Source organism: Agelaius tricolor, unplaced genomic scaffold (genome assembly GCF_023055355.1).
Source record: "Agelaius tricolor isolate 1412-34295 unplaced genomic scaffold, bAgeTri1.0.p SCAF_21, whole genome shotgun sequence".
Classification (NCBI taxonomy): domain Eukaryota; kingdom Metazoa; phylum Chordata; class Aves; order Passeriformes; family Icteridae; genus Agelaius; species Agelaius tricolor.
In genome coordinates, this window is record NW_027269281.1 from 8,370,266 (window position 1) to 8,386,745 (window position 16,480).

The window sequence follows — 16,480 nt, forward strand, 5'->3', positions numbered from 1 at the left end:
GCATTAATAAATCTCTCCCATGGGCACAAAGAGATGCCATGTCAAGACAATATCAACAGCCAAGCTCTGTGAAAATGTGCTTTCTTCAACTAGTTTTTCTGGTACTGACCTTCAGACTGAACAGTTCTAGTTCTGTCTTTTTTCTTAGATGAACACACTTTAAGATTTCTGAAAGCACATGGGTCTCGCAGAAATGAAGTATTAGCTGAAGTCATTATACATGGCTGGTCTGAACTCAGGAGTATGGTATTCTTGGGCAAAGACTGAATCCCTGAACTGAAGAGCATAGATAGACTGCAGATTGAATCCAATGTGTTTGGTGATAATTTAATGTGGAGCTAAGGACAGAGTGCATTAGATATGTGACACAACAGCTCTAACTAGTATTGACTCACAGTGAAATATCACCTATTTGTCCCTTTTACAAGTAAATGAATTGCATCATGCTAATCCTGACTAGCCTTGCCATAAGAAAGGATGCCCTCCTCTGTTCCTATTTCTGTGTCCCAGTTACAGTATAAGTATAGTTATGCAAATGTATCAGGTTTAGTGAATCAATTAAGAACTGATCTTCTCCAACAGGTAAAATCCTCTGACACCTCAGACTCACCCCTGATCTTGTAGATGGACTGGTTTCAGTGGGCAGCAGTAACTTCAGCTCCATCTCACCCTTCCCATTCTGGAATAGACACCTTACAAAACATCTCCAGTGCCTACACAAACCAAGGAGGTATCTCTGGACCCTTCTGCATTTGCTTTCCAGACCAGTCCATTCTGCCAGGCAGTGCCTGGCACTTTGATCAACTTGTCTTTTGTTTTATCATAGTTTAAAATAACTTATTAACCAATCATAAATTTTTGAGTTTCTTCTGGCTCCATGAACACAAAGAGGTGCATGTCCTACCATAGGAGGAAGCGATGACTTAAGTTTTATAGTGGAAAGCACTGAAAGCACTGCTGGCCTCACTACTGGATGTGACAGGCGGTGGAAGAGGTGGCTTGGCAACACATGCAGGTAGGGTTCACAGATTTAGGGGGAATTAGGTCGAGGTCCTCATCATCTGGGATCTCATCTAACCGGTACCCATCCTTTAGGAGCTGGATGTTCAAGTCTTGGTTGATCTGCTACAGACAAACAGACAAACAGACAAACACTTGAGATTTCTTCCTTCTGATGGCTGGAAGAGGAAAGAAGTCCTTTATTCTGAAATATATTTCCCTATCATTAGCAGCTGTCCCATCAATGAAAGAGTTCCAGTTTTTGACCACAGGTGAGGGCTGCTGTTGGGGTTTTAGTTCTCCTATTGTTTTTTGTGGTTTTTTTTTCCCTCATACATGTTGCTAGGAGACAATAACGACTGGCTACTTAAAAGGGACAAAAGAAGGTGTCACAGCTCAGGGGAGGGGTGCAGCTGGCTACTCTCTCTTTACATGGGGTTTCTCGTGAACAGCAGAGATACTGCAAGATTTAGACTGGGTAAACGGCATTGGGTGCAGCCCCTAACTCTCTTGTGCTCTCAGCATTCGGAGGGGAGAGACGCTGCGGTCGATGTGGAGAGAATTCGTCACCACTGCGGGATTCAGTCTCCTGCTGCCTGTCTTCTACCCTGAGTGGAGCTCTGTTCGTAAGAGTAGCCGTTGTACTGGGACTTTTTCCTGCCCTGCTCAGAACTGGGTCTGCCACTGCCCCGCCCCCGCCATTTCTTCTTCGTCACTGCTCCGAGCTTTTGCTATACTATAGCCCCGCACTCCCTGCCTGCCGAGAGGTCCCGCAGTTCCACCTACAGCCGCGGAGCTTCTGATACATCTCGTCCACCACCCCGGGATTTTTGCTCATTCCTGCCATTCCAGCTTGCTGCTTCCAAGAGTCCTGCTGGGGCACTGCAATCAGATGCCCCTGGGGTGTTTGTAAAGCAAGCCTTTCTTCCATGCCTTCTCATCTCGGTCAAGTCTGCCATTATCACATGCTCCCCGAACTCGTGCCACAGCACCCCCTGCAGCCGTGGGGGAATCATCACACCTGCCCTGCCCACCAAGAGCCACTAGCGCCCCTGCCGGCTGTGACCATCACTACACCACAGGGGAAAGAGCCTGCGGCTGGGAAGGCTGTTACTGGGTTTCTGGTTCTGTTTGTTGTTAATGCCATAGTTATTGTTGTTTGTTTGCCTTGTTATACATACTAGTAAAGAACTGTTTTTCCTATTCCCATATCTTTGCCTGAGAGCCCCTTAATTCCAAAATTATAATAATTCGGAAGGAAGGGTGTTATATTTTCCATTCCAAGGGAGGCTCCTGCCTTCCTTAGCAGAAACCTGTCTTTCAAACCAAGACACATGCCTTCTATTTTTTAAACTTCTTCCAGAATAGGAATATCTAGAGTAGCAAACTGATACAGTATTTTAATCTGGAATAATCTTTCCATAAAGATTAATCCCCATTTAAAGTAATGTAATAATAATGATAATAAACTGACTGGCAGCTGGGCAGTCCCTCCTTTCAGTCTGGGGCACTGTAGCAGTTGAAAGGTGGTAAAGCTTCTTGACTTTTTGTAATCTCAAATTCAAGTGCTGTCTAGCCAGATCTGGGTGAACAACACTTCATCAGGGCCCAGAGATGGTCCAGATCAGCTGATCTGGTCCCTGCTCTTGGACATTTCTCTGCATTTCAGAGGTATTTTGCCAAGGAAGAGATACAAATGGGAAGAGTTCCCAGTGGCTTGTGGGCATAATGGCTGTTCCACATCTTGGATGTAAAATAAGATCCTGCAGAAGCAGTACCTGGAGCCTGAACAACTAATTCACAAGAGACCTTGGGAATATATTCAGAAACAATGCAAAGGGATTAATAAGCCAGAGCTTCCCTGCCTTTTCTATTTGAAAGTGCAGAAGTTCATATCTGCAAGTCCTCCCTAGAATTTCTGGTGCTCCAAATAAACATGCACTGGGTGACTCTGACTCCCACAAGAACTGGAAATCACAGCACACCCTCAGATCCTTTATTCGTGTCCTTGACATGCATACAGTTTCTTATCTGCTGTGACAGAAAAGTTGATGCATTTGCACCACATGGGCCAACACTGCACGACTGAGCAAAACTGGGAAAAGCTTGAGTGAATCCAAAGGTATCTGTGATAACAGCCGATGGGCAGATCTGTGTCTGTGCCATGGAAGTGTAGGGATGGAGCCAACTGGATCGCCAGGAAAGACAGAAATATGACACAGTTTCTGCCATGGCCCCTTCCAGGCTCATAGAGTCTACATCACTGGTAAATTCCTTGTGGAGCTGTTTCTGGCAGCACAAGGCCATTCTAAGTTGTTTCTGGCTGTTCAACTATTAGCATTCATGGCAAAGATGGCAGGAAAGAATGTAACTCACCTCAGCTAATGAGTATCCTGAGGAGGAATATCTGGACATGTCAAAGTCATCATCACTGCAGGGAATGACAAGATGCAGCAAAGAAGGAAACAACAGTTAGAGAGACCTGTATTCCCTGGTTAGCCCTATCTTTCTTGTGTCATGAAGCTGTACTTCATCCACAGAGGAATTACATCAAGGGAGTCTGGAGACCAACTTTCATCTGAAACCCAGAGACCTTTCCATCAAAGTATTCTTTACTCATGTCTCTTCCTACTTGTTTACACACACAGACTTGTTACAGCATGTGCTGAAGGGCACAGCAAGGAAGAGTGCAAGTGTCCCACAGGAGCAGTTTCAGCAGAAATTCGCTTCAGTGCTGCACTATAGCATGAAAACTTGCTTGCACTGTAATATATATACATAAAATCTTATTAACCCTTTGCATACCTGTCTGTATCCAGGGCTACCAGTGGCTTTTCATCTGGACTCTGATCTAATGACGAATAGCCTTTATTGGGAATGATGAGCCTGAAATAATTAAATGTTGCCCGTTAACCATACAGTAAAGCTCAGTACCACACATAGTTTAGAGCAAAGCCATATATTTTGCTTTCTCTGTTTCACTTATGTTTTGGGGAGGGCTCATAAGGTGTATCCCAGAATAATTTGTACCAGAAATTGTCACAGTTCCCCCTCATTGTTGTCCCCACCCCCCCCCCCTCCCTTTGTGGTTTGGGGGATATCGCAAGATATGTAAGCTTAACCAGGACCCTGCAGGGGGGATGGGGGCAGGGCTAGGTTGTCTCTTCCCTTCTGGTTCAGGGATCAAGGAGAGTGCCCACGTGGGTGGTGGAGTGTGTGTATCTGGCCAGGGGTACTACTACATTGTAACTTGGTACTAGGATTGGATCTGCCTGCCTTCACCACTCTTGCCTGCTGCCAGGGGTGGTACCTAAACTGATTACTGCCTGTGAGTTTACAAAAAGAGCAATTTCCTCTCTTCCCCTTCACCCAAACCTCCATCACCACATGATGGAGGTTGCCGAGCTCACATTGGAATGCTTCCTGAAGCCAGGCAGAATCATCACACCTTCCCTGCCTCACCAGAGACTGCTAGCACCCTCTGCTGGCTGCAAGGTAGTCACTGCAGCTGTTGTCTCACCATAGCCACCAGCACCCCCTGCCAGTTGTGGTCATAACTACACCAAAGGGGAAAGTGGTGCTTAACATGTGGGAAAACTTTTGTTATTGGGGTTTTTTTGTTGTTTGTTCTGTTCTTATATACATATATATTTTCTGGTAAAGAACGTCTATTCCTTTTCCCATATTTTTGCCTGGAAGCCCTGTCATTTCAAAGTTATAATAATTTGGAGGGAGGGGGGATCATGTTTCCATTCTAGGAAGGTTCCTGCCTTCCTTAGCAGACATCTGATTTTTTTAAATCAAGACAACTTCCTTGCAAGTCCTCCCTTATCAGTGAAGACATTTAAATGGATGCAATTCAGAGGAAGCAGGCTGTGTGTCTGGGTAGTTCAGAGCAGTTTCACAGGGATGAACACTGGACATGCACTGAGAACACACTCCTCCCTGGAAGAAAAAACAGTTGGGACACTCCACACTTCATTCTGGTAAACCTGATCACTAGCATTGCTTGTTGTATCAAATTGCTCGTTCTTTCCTCTAGAAATTCTTTTTTTCCCCTCTAGCAATGAGTACATGACACTAGCAATAAATAAATGTGAGAAGGAAGCTGGGGAAATACAGAGGCTTGGTGCTCCTACTATTCTATTGAAAATCAAAGATTCAATCTTTCCTGCATGAGTTCCTACACAGACCTCCACAATACAACACTTTTGAGGTCTCACTCCTAAATTTAGTAATATGAGGAATATGAGCTGGTGGGTGCCGCACAAAAGTCCAGTCAGACTAGCTCTTTTAAAATTCTATTATTTTATAGACCTTTACTTCACCAGAAGTATAACAAAGGCTGATGATGACTCTGCACATTTAATTACTTATTAGATTTTATGTGTTGAAAAACAGGCTTCAGAGCTGTTGTAATAAGGAAAATACATTAATTCAGTGCTACCTACTTCACAACAGTTCTTTCATGCACAAAACTGAACATGAGTAAACAAAACATCAAGGAATCTAAGAGAAGAGCCCTTTGTGGTGCTATTTAATCAAATTTAAAAAATCACTACATCTTTTTCTTGAGAAATGTCTTCATTCATAATAATACAGAACGTCAATTTTTCTGCAACAGACAAAAATTGTAATTGTGTCTTTGCCCTCAATCAAAATCTTTCTTTTGCATCCTGATTGTTTTTATGCTTGCTTTCCATTGTCCTTGGAAAAAAGCCAGATTGTAGTCAGAACTGCTTTCATCTGCATGTGTCCTAGTATGAGATTCTTGTCTTGGTGGTTTTAATCACTTAATGTGAAATACGTTATGACAAAATCTGATTTTAGGTTATCCTCAGAGCAGGCTGCAATATCTGTCTGTGCAGAAGTGATGCAGATGGTGGTGTGGACTCTGCCTGTGTTACCAGATGATAAACGGCCTCTACCTGGTGAGCTAATACACTGCTTGTTCTCCAAAACTACTGGCCAATGGAAACTGCACAAGGCCCATTGTGTAAGAAGGAGAACTGGAAGTTCACCAGCCTCAGTGTCCTGCCACCTCAGCCAGGTCACCTGGAACATTGGGGTCTACTACCACCAAGGACCTCCAGAGAGACTCACAGGGCAGAAGAACACATATGTAAAGGGGAGGGGAAATATGTTAATGATTTCAGGGAAATGATTATCATGTGTATGTTTAGTCCAGGACAATCAATGAATATGTATGCAAAATACAGTATATAAACAGAAACTGTCCTGTACTCAGCATGCATGACTTTGGGAGGAGCTATCCCCCCATGTATCCAGCCAAATAAAGAATGCCTGCTTCTTAATGCTACACTGATGTTAAGGAGTTTTTTATTTTTTACCAAATTTTTGGTAACAGTTTTGGCAACCCAGGTGGAACATACTCCTGAATTTCAACGGATCCAAGGGATCACAGGACCTCCAGCCAGCACCGAGGGATTCTCAGGGAGAACCTTCGATCCCTAGTCTGAAGGAAATTGGAGCAAGACCCCTGGTAAGACAAAGGCATTCTTTACTTTAAAGGTGTTAACTTGCCTGTAAGGTGCAGCCAAAGCTTTGCAGGGCTGGATTTAAAGGTACCTAAGGTGGGAAAAGGGAAGGTTTAGAGTCCCTTCAAAAAGGGAAAGGTTAGAGTCCCTTCTAAGGAGCTCCTAAATAGTAATTGCTTATAATGGGAAAAAAAAACCTCGAAAGGGGTGTCACAGGTGTCACCACTGGGATGCATCTTGAAACATTGGAAACAAATTGGGGGTGATCTCCTCACATGAAAAACTTACAGAAGTTTGTAATCAGTTGTGGCTGCTTTACACTCTGTAAGATCAAGAGAAGTGGCCTAAAGATGGAACCTTACAGTAAAACACCATATTGCAATTAATGCTGCTTTGTAGAAGGGAAAATAACTGGGATAAAGTTCCTTATGTTGACTTGTTTTTCACTGTAAGAAATCATCTGGAGTGGCAATAGGAATACTGGAGGATCCCACAAGATCCATTAATTTTAGCACTTGAAAAGGAAAAGAAAGGCAAAGGGTTTCAAAGAGGTGTTGTTCTGCATGCAGCATAGGGCAGAGGTGCTTAAAGTGTGGAAGAGAGGACGAGGATGATTTACAGCTGATGGTTGCTCTGCGGCAATGAGCGGGTGGGGTGAATGATGAATTTCTGGGGAACATGGCTAGACACATATGTAGGTCATGGGAGAGTGGACTGGAAATGGAGACAAGGCTTTAGGGGATCATTTGGAAATCAACTAGCAAAAGAATTAGAACAATGGAGGAAAAATAACACTGGATGAGCAGTTTTACAGTATGTGGATGACATTCTGCTGGCAGCAGAGACCCAAAAACAATGCCTACAAATGACCATGAGTGTATTGAACTTTCTGGGACAGAATGGTTACAGAGTAACTAAAAGAAAAGCTCAAATAGGAAAAACAACTGTGAACTATTTGGGCTTTGAGATCACTCAAGGGCAGAGAATTCTTGACCTTGACAGAAAGGAAGCAATCTGCCAAACTCCAGAACCGCAGAATATCTGAGAATTACCAGGCTTTCTGGGAGTGGTCAGGTGGTGCTGGTTGTGGATATTAAACTATGGACTTTTAGTCTTTTAGTGAAGCCCCTCTATGAAGCCCTAAAAAAAACAAAGGAAGGACAATTGGTGGGGACTCCTGAGTGCCAAACTGCCTTCTGAGAACTGAAGAAGGCATTAATGACAGCACCAGCTTCCTGACTAAACCAAGCCCTTTGAACTGTTTGTGCATGAGAGGCAGCATTTAGCCCTGGGAGTCCTAAAGGAAAAGCTGGGAACCTGGAGGAAACCTGTGGGCTATTTCTCCAAACAGCTGGACAATGTGAGCAAAGGATGGCCAGGATGCTTGTGAGCAGTTGCTGCAAACTTTTTACTGATCCAAGAGGCCAGGAAGCTCATGACTGGACAGCACATAACTGTTTTTGTCCCTTGTAATATATGTGAGAAATAATTCATGCTATAAAAGAATGTATTTTATAAAGATTATGAAATCCAAACGAGTCTCTGACCACAAGCAGCCTGAGAGGTGGATGTCTATTCAAACTCCAAAATTCCTGGAGTCGGCCAGATAACGATCGGCATTTAGCTCAAGAATAGACACACCCAGCGCAATGATCACTGTTACCCCAAGTCATCGGAAACTGCCTAAGAGCGATCATCGCCCTGTGGATAACATCGATCAAGATAGCTGAAGTAGCCAGAAAGATACATGTGAATACACGACTTCCCGGGATTCAATCAATGCTGGCTATCAACCAGGAGACGGCGATTGTCCAGCTCTGCACAGTGAAAGAACCAACTATGAATGTGAAGAGTTACAAAAGAAACTGTGACTCCTTCTCCTCAGGCACAATAAACTGTATAAAACATCTCTGCTAGAAGTGACTCTCGTGAACGGGGGGGATTCGATGCGATAGAGGTCAGATCCAGGTTCACCCAGCACCAATCCCGGGCTCGACACTGTCTCTTTGGCTGTGGTGGTTTTGAGGACCGTATTTTGGTCGGGGAAAAAAATAAATAAATATTTTTGCATTTTTTTTGATAATTTGGCTTTTGATTGATCATTTATAACAATTCTGGTGACCCCGACATGATTTGAATTTGGGGTTCGGGGACCCCTCTCCGGTCAGGAGGCGCCCCGCTGATTTCAGTGGCCTGATGGGATTGGGAGTTCGCGAAACCAATCAAACACCGAACCGAAGCCAGAACTACAGCTAAAGAGGGATAAAACAGGCCTAGAGCTCTCAGAAACTTAAAATGATCCAAAGAGGGATCTCCAAGGCCACGATGCTTTTTTTTTCACTCAGAAAATTGGCGTGCATGAAGAATCCACGTGGGAAAGGAACCATGAGTACCGTGTGGTTGAGTGGGGTGTGATTGAGCGTGTGTGTGAGACGTGATTCTATCACGAAGTGAGTGTGGACCCCACGATCGCAGTTCCAATCTCCTGTGAGGGAAGTGGTCGGTCACGGGGGAAGAGACTGTTTTTTCTTGTCACACAAGGGACCTGAGACTCATAGGGAGTTCAGGGGATCGATCACGGTTGGGTCAGGAGGGGAAAAAACGTTCCCAAAATAATGTGGGAGCCGGTCCACCTTCTGATCTGGACAATCAGGTAAGAATGCTCCATACCAGTCAAAAGACCTGCGGAACGGTTCTCTGCATGGCTGAGTAGACTGGTAGTGTTTCACAGACTTAGGAAATTGACATCAGACAGAGCCTTGGGACTTGTGTCGAGAATCCCAGCCGAAGGACACAAGGTGAGAAAATTAGCAAACGGGTTTTTTGGGAAAATGGCATTGAGAAAGAGTAAGTGCCAGAAAAAGCCCCAGGAAAAACCTCCCCAAGATCCCAAGAAGGTTCTGCCTGAAATTCCGAGGGGAAGCCCGTTGGGATGGATGTTAGAACACTAGGACGACAGCCACAGGAGGGTGGGAAAGTCCAAGGAAAAGGTGATACATTTTTGATGGAAAAATGGGGGGGAAAGGAGATTGCGAAATATGTGGTTTGGCCGGTGTTCGTCACTTTTGAGATATGGACATGCAAATCCCTGTACGGCCACGTAGTTGATCACTGCCTGTCCTAGGGTGACGTTATGATGCTTGTATCCCCATTTGTGTGTGCTGTTTATGCTGGATATTATGTTCTGTGCCTTCAAGACTGGCTCTGAAGAGTGAAAGTTTTGTTTGGGTTTCTTATCAGCTGCTCCCCCATGGCTGGCGGGACACAGAGACGGGGCAGTAGCTAGTGCGTCTTTTGCTTTTTTGCTTTTGCTTTTTGCTTTGCTCTGGCTCTTGCTTCTTCTTTGCTTCTGCTTGCTCTTGCTTCTGCTCATTAGATAGTTTAGCTAAACAGTCCAAATTTCTTCCTGGACTGTTTCTCTGTTCCTTTTTTTGGACCTACTTGAACCCGCTCCAGACTGGGACCTGGGAACACCAAGAGTTTGCACCCTATGTCTGCAGCAGCTGCCCCAGTGCCGGAGGGACTGATAACAGAGTGAACACCCCCAAGAGAGACTTTCTGAATTTGTCATCTTTTTTCAGAGTGGTGAAAGAGTGGTGTCATCTGGTATTGTTCATTTTGTGCGCTGGGGGGTGCTGTGCCTGTTAAATTAACAGGTTCTTTCCACTTCTCTCCGAGGAATTCTTCCCAAACAAGTTGGGGGGAGGAGCCGTGTGGGTTTGCTTTCTGGAGGGCCCCCCCTTTGGAGATTCTCTCCCAAATTTGCCTTAAACCAGGACAGAGGAAATTGAGTACGCTGAGATGTGGAAATATGCTTGTTCGGGGTTATACCTGATCAGAGCTCTCAGATGCTCGGCAAACTGGGGCAAGGAGTGGGAACTGCTGGAAAACCTTTCATCTCCCTACCTTGTCCCTCCACCCCAGCCCACACCAGCCCAGGTACCTCCGCTGCCTGTGTTGCCTCCCGAGGCATCGATCCTGCAGGGACAGGCTTCAGCGTCGCCGCTCCCACCGGAGCTGGCTGCGGCACCTTCTCTCCCACGTGGGCAGGCAACGGCGCCTCCACTCCCATGCAAGCAGCCCCAGCCACCGACCCTTCCCAAGACTGAGGAGAAACAGGTATTTTCCCCAAAGAAAGCAAACTCTCCTCCGGCCCATCGAATGAGGCGGAGAACGAGGAGGGCAACCACTGGAGACAGTGATGACGAGGAGGAAAAGCCCCGTCTCTTCCCTTTACGGGAAGTACTGATGGCTCTGGGAATTATTGGCTTCGTACATGCGCCGATCAACACCGGGGACGTGAGGGCTTTCAAGAAAGAGATGGGGAAACTGATGGACGATCCTTTGGGGGTGGCAGAAAGACTAGATGAATTTCTAGGAACCAGCACCTACACGTACGAGGATCTCAATGCGATCCTGAGGTCGCTGTTCAACAACGAGGAGAGAGAAATGATCAGACAAGCCGCAGTCAGGGATTGGGAGAACAGGAATCCCCAGAGGGAGCGAGGAGATCAGAGGTGGCCGGACCAAAAGCCATCTTGGAATGCCCAGACTGAGGAAGGGAGGCAGAAAATTATAAATTTGAGAAATATGATAATACAAGGTATCAGGGAGGCTGTGCCAAAGGGACAAAATATGAGTAAAGTACTCAGGGAATGTCAGGGAAAGGACGAAACCCCCACGGAATGGCTGGAAAGGCTCTGAAAGAGCCTGAGAATGTATTCCAGGATGGACCTTGATTCAAGGATTGGGGCGGTTTTGCTGAGAACCCAATTTCTGGCGAAATCATGGGAAGACATAAGGAAGAAATTGGAAAAGATAGATGGATGGCAAGACAGGGAACTGCAGGAATTGCTCCAGGAAGCCCAGAAGACCTACATGAGAAGAAACGAAGAAAAGCAAAAGATTCAGGTAAAAGTGCTAGTGGCTGCAGTGAGGGAAGCACAGAAACAGGAACAGATCAGAGACTCGGCAAAAATGGCACTTGCAAAGAAGCAAAATCCTTCCCAGGGAAAGGGTTCAAACAACCAGAAGAAGGACATCGAGTGCTACCACTACAAGCAAAAGGGACACATTCGGAAGAATTGTCCCAACAAGGTCAAGGATCAAACTATGTTTCAGGAAGATTAGGGGTGTCAGGGGCTTTTCAGTTTGGGGTCCGGAACACAGAGGGAGCCCTTGATAAAATTGAGAGTGGGACCCCACAGGCAGGATATTTGGTTTTTAGTAGATTCCGGGGCTGAACAGACCATGGTGCAGCAGTTACCACGAGGGTGCTCTCTGAGCGATGATGCAATGATGGCAATTGGAACAAAAGGGGAACCTTTTAAGGTTCTGATCATAAAGAATGTCGAAATAGAGACAGAAACTAAAAAGTGTATAGGAAATATGTTATTAATAAAAGATGCAGACTTTAATTTGCTGGGACGAGATTTGATGGTGGCATTAGAAATTGGTTTAGCAGTGGAAGATTCCCAGCTCAAGGTGAGATTGTATAAACTCACCACCCAGGATGAGGAGAAAATTAATCCAAAGGATTGGTATGTCCAAGGGGAGGCCGGGAGGTTGGACATAGAGCCAATCCACATTGAAATTGAAAGGACAGAAGACCCCATTCAGGTCAAACAGTACCCAATCCCCATTGAAGGGAGGAGGGGACTGAAACCAGTGATTGATGAATTGATAAAGAAAGGAACGTTGGAGCCATGCATGTCCAGGCACAACACCCCGATTCTGGCAGTGCGAAAGATGAATGGTAGCTACAGGCTAGTGCAGGATTTAAGGGCTGTGAGTCAAAGGACTAAGACACTGTTCCCCACTGTAGTAAACCCCATAGATTTAGGAAAAGCACCATGGAGAATATGAACAATAGGAATGCTGAAACAGCAAAAGAAAATTCCTGTTTCCCTGTCCTCTGCCCTTAACCTATCTCTGTAACCCTATAAGGCAATGTCATGTTAACTCCTTACCATTAGTCAAGCTTGGATCCTTTCCAACCCTATAAAAGAAGCATACTGTACCCCATTAGGGGAGAAAGAAGAGCAGAGACCCTTCACAGACCTCCCCAAATAAAGCCATCTCCGTGGAACAGCCTGCGCCTTCTCCTTCTCTTCTCTCTCCGTCTGCTGCAGCCTCAAGCCCAGGGCACTATTACCTAGCAAGCAAAGCTGAAATCCTAAGAGCTTGCAATCACTATAGAGCTGATAATCACCATGCTTGCTAGATGGTAGCCCCGCGGCGTTGGCATGAGCGAGCTAGCCTCGGGCACCCAGTCCCTACTCAGGGACTGAGCTCCTGAGCCCTATTGCTCTGCTTTATAATAACGCCAATAAGAGGCTTTTTTACCCCACGGTCTCGAATCTTTATACCCTGCTAAATAACATCTCTCCCGAGGACACGTGGTACAGTGTGATCGATTTGAAGGATGCTTTTTGTACCTGTCCTTTAGCAGAGGACAGCAGACATTACTTTGCGTTTCAGTGGGAAGACCCAGAAACGAACAGGAAGCAGCAGCTCAGATGGATATTGTTGCCTCAGGGCTTTGTTGATTCCCCAAACCTTTTCGGGCAAGCACTCGAACAAGTGCTGAGTCACTTTGTACCAACGGAGGGAACAAAATTGCTACAATATGTAGATGATTTGTTGATTGCAGGCCCAATGGAGGAGGTTGTGAGGATGAGTACCATTGAACTTTGTGAACTTTTTAGGGGAAAAAGGATTGAAGGTGTCTAAGTCGAAGTTGCAGTTCACAGAGCCTGAGGTCAGATATTTCGGACATTGGTTAACCAAAAGGAAAAAGAAGTTGGATCCTGAAAGGGTGGCAGGGATTATTGCCCTGCCACCCCCACGGACAAAACTGGAAGTTAGGCAATTGCTGGGATTGTTGGGATATTTCCAGCAGTGGATTGAAGGATACAGCGAGAAGGTGAAGTTTTTGTATGAAAAACTCATGACAGACAGAATCAAATGGACAGAAAAGGACAAGGATGAATTCAGGGGGGGTCAAGGAAGCGCTCACAGCAGCACCAGTGCTGAGCCTCCCGGATGTGAGACGGCCATTCCAGTTGTTCGTGGATGTGAGCAATCACACAGCACATGGCATGCTGACACAGGACTGGGCAGGGGCCAGGAAACTGGTGGGTTACTTGTCTAGGCTTTTGGACCCTGTTAGCAGGGGCTGGCCCATGTGCTTGCAAGCGATTGTAGCTGTAGCACTGTTGGTGGAGGAAGCCAAGAAAGTAACTTTCGGAGCACCTTTGGTAGTATTTGCACCACACAATATGCGGGGCATACTACAACAGAAGGCAGATAAATGGCTCACGCGTGCTAGATTGCTGAAGTATGAGGCCATTTTGATTCACTCACAGGATTTGGAATTGCGGACAACAACCGCACAAAACCCAGCTCAGTTCTTGTTTGGGGAAGCTTCGGAGGAACTCGTCCACGATTGTGTGGAAGCAGTCGAATTGCAGACAAAGATAAGAGTGGATTTGGAAGAGGAGGAATTTGAGGTAGGGGAAAAATGGTTTTTAGATGGCTCAAGCAGAGTGATCGAAGGGAAAAGGAAATCAGGATATGCAGTCGTGGATGGGCAAACAGGGAAAGTGATAGAAGCAGGCCCCCTGAACGCGGGTTGGTCTGAGAGCCTTGAAAGGACTGAAGGGAAAGAAGGGAACAATTCTTACAGACTCTAGGTATGCCTTTGGGGTGGTTCATACCTTTGGGAAAATTTGGGAAGAAAGGGGGTTGATCAACACACGGGGACGGGGACTGATGCACGGGGAATTGATCCGGCAAATTCTGGAAGCAATAAGGGAGCCGGAGGAAATTTCGGTTGTCCATGTGAAGGGACATCAGGCAGGGATGCAGTTCTGGACCTGGGGAAACAACTTGGCAGACCAGGAGGCCAAGACCACGGCACTGATGACAGTAAGTACCCCGGAGATCGAAGGGATCAAGGTCCCTGACGACCCTCCTCAACCGTCCCCAAAGGAGATTGAAAGTTTTAGGAAGACTGGGGGAAAATTGGAAGAAGGTAAGTGGAAACTACCGGATGGGAGAGAATTAGTCTCTAAAGGTTTTACCAGGAGAATTTTGAGGAGACTGCACCAGCGAACACATTGGGGGGCTCAGGCCCTGGCTGAACAGTTTTTGAAATTTTTTGGGTGCAGAGGAATCTATGAACTGGCCAAACAAGAGGTACAGGGATGCCTGATTTGCCAGAAAATTAACAAAACTAAGGCAAGACAGGCAATCTTGGGGAGTCGCCCCATTGTGTACCGACCTTTTGAAAGAATTCAAGTCGATTTTACTGAATTTCCCAAGGTGGGAAGGTTCAAATTTGTGCTTGTAATAGTAGACAAATTGACCCATGGGGTGGAAGCTTTCCCCAGTCCAAGGGCAACGGCTCAGACAGTGTCCAGGAAATTGCTGGAAGAAATTGTGCCCCAATATGGGGTGGTGAATTACATAGATCAAGGGACTCATTTTACTTTGGAGATTATTAAGCAGATGGCAAAGGCACTGGGCATTAGTTGGGAATACCACACCCCATGGCATCCCCAGAGCTCGGGACAGGTTGAAAGGATGAATCAGACTTTGAAGGCGCAGTTGTATAAATTAATTTTAGAAACCCGGATGTCCTGGCTGAAATGCCTCCCTCTTGCCTTGCTTAATATCAGGACAATGCCTCATTCAGAGACGGGGCTCTCACCCTTCGAAATGCTATATTGGATGCCATATAAGCACGGGATGCCAGTGGGACACCCCACATAGGAGGACAGCCAAATTCAAACATATTTGGTAGCGATAAACAGAAACTTACAGGAATTGAGAAAACAGGGGATAGTATCTCAGAGCACCCCTCTGGGATTTGCTATCCACAAAATTCAACCAGGTGAGAGAGTACTTGTGAACGTGTGGAAAGACTTACCCCTCTCCCCTCACTGGGAAGGCCCCTTTCTTGTCCTTCTGACAACAGACATGGCCATTCGGATGGCGGAAAAAGGTTGGACACACGCGTCCAGAGTGAAGAAGGTCGAGCATCAGGAAGAGGCTCCCGAGTGGAGGATCACCTCTTCTCCAGGAGAACTGAAGATCAAGCTCCAATGTCCTCGTAAATGACCGACGGTGAACAGATAGGTTGTATACTGTCAGATTGTGTATGCTATCCGTTTGTACACTTCAAGTGTGAATATTGTCAAGGGGATTTTGTTATACATTGCAGAAGGGGCAGAGGCCAAAGGGTTGTGCACCCAGTGTCTGGAAGAGGAGCTTGAGCTGACTGACCGTATTCTAGCCTTAGCCACAAATTTAGGAATTATTGAATTACACTCACAAGAGTGGTTCCACATTTTTCAGAATGGGGTGCGTGGAAAACTCAAATCTAAGGCAGAGATTTTGGATGTGGAGTGTCGGAAGTCAATCAAAGTACTGTGTAGCTCAGATACTGTCAAGATCTCAAGGTGGGGCGCCTTTAAGAGGAGGTATGTGGCAAGGTCTGAGAATGTATTCCCAGAAGAATACTCCTGCTGCTGCGAAGATGGTCTTCCGCGCCGCTGGTGGCACCCCAGGGGGTGGAGGCAAAGGCAGAGAAGTATGCCTGGTGGGAATCCTGATTGGCCTGAGCCTAGCCATGTGCGGGACGCAGAGTCTGCACATTGAGACCCCGATCCATGACAGAAATCAGAGCTCCGTGGACGAGTGATAGTAAGTGCACTCAGATGGTCCCATTGAGCAAAGGGACAGGGGGATCTCAGCATACCAAGCCCCGGAGGAGTGCATCAGGGAGTCTGGCAGGTGCTGTTTGATAAACGGCACTTGGGTCAAATTGTGCAGATCAGGCAAAGAGATCTTGTGTTTGGATCTGAAGGCGGGGACGCAGAACGGGCAGTCAGACAAGCACCAACACCGAGTACTGAAAAGGAATGCAGAACCAATGTCAATCCCCATTTGCAGTCAATGTAACCGAACAATGTGGGTTG

General features: G+C 46.1%; 1 protein-coding gene across 3 annotated transcripts in view; it reads right to left on the reverse strand.

The window, feature by feature from the left end:
- Positions 1–960: 960 nt before the first annotated feature.
- LOC139598963 (protein FAM219A-like) overlaps positions 961–16,480 on the reverse strand; it is a 269,866-nt gene continuing 254,346 nt past the window's right edge. For 2 of the 3 annotated variants that reach the window (XM_071445889.1, XM_071445885.1), the window contains 3 exons: positions 3,805–3,885; positions 3,376–3,430; positions 961–1,122 (listed from right to left, as the gene is read on the reverse strand). In XM_071445889.1, coding sequence (XP_071301990.1) covers positions 967–1,122; positions 3,376–3,430; positions 3,805–3,885 — 292 coding nt within the window. In that variant the 3' untranslated portion in view covers positions 961–966. Of the gene's footprint in view, positions 1,126–3,375; positions 3,431–3,804; positions 3,886–16,480 lie in introns of all 3 variants that reach the window. The other variant, XM_071445886.1, reaches the window with a different exon arrangement.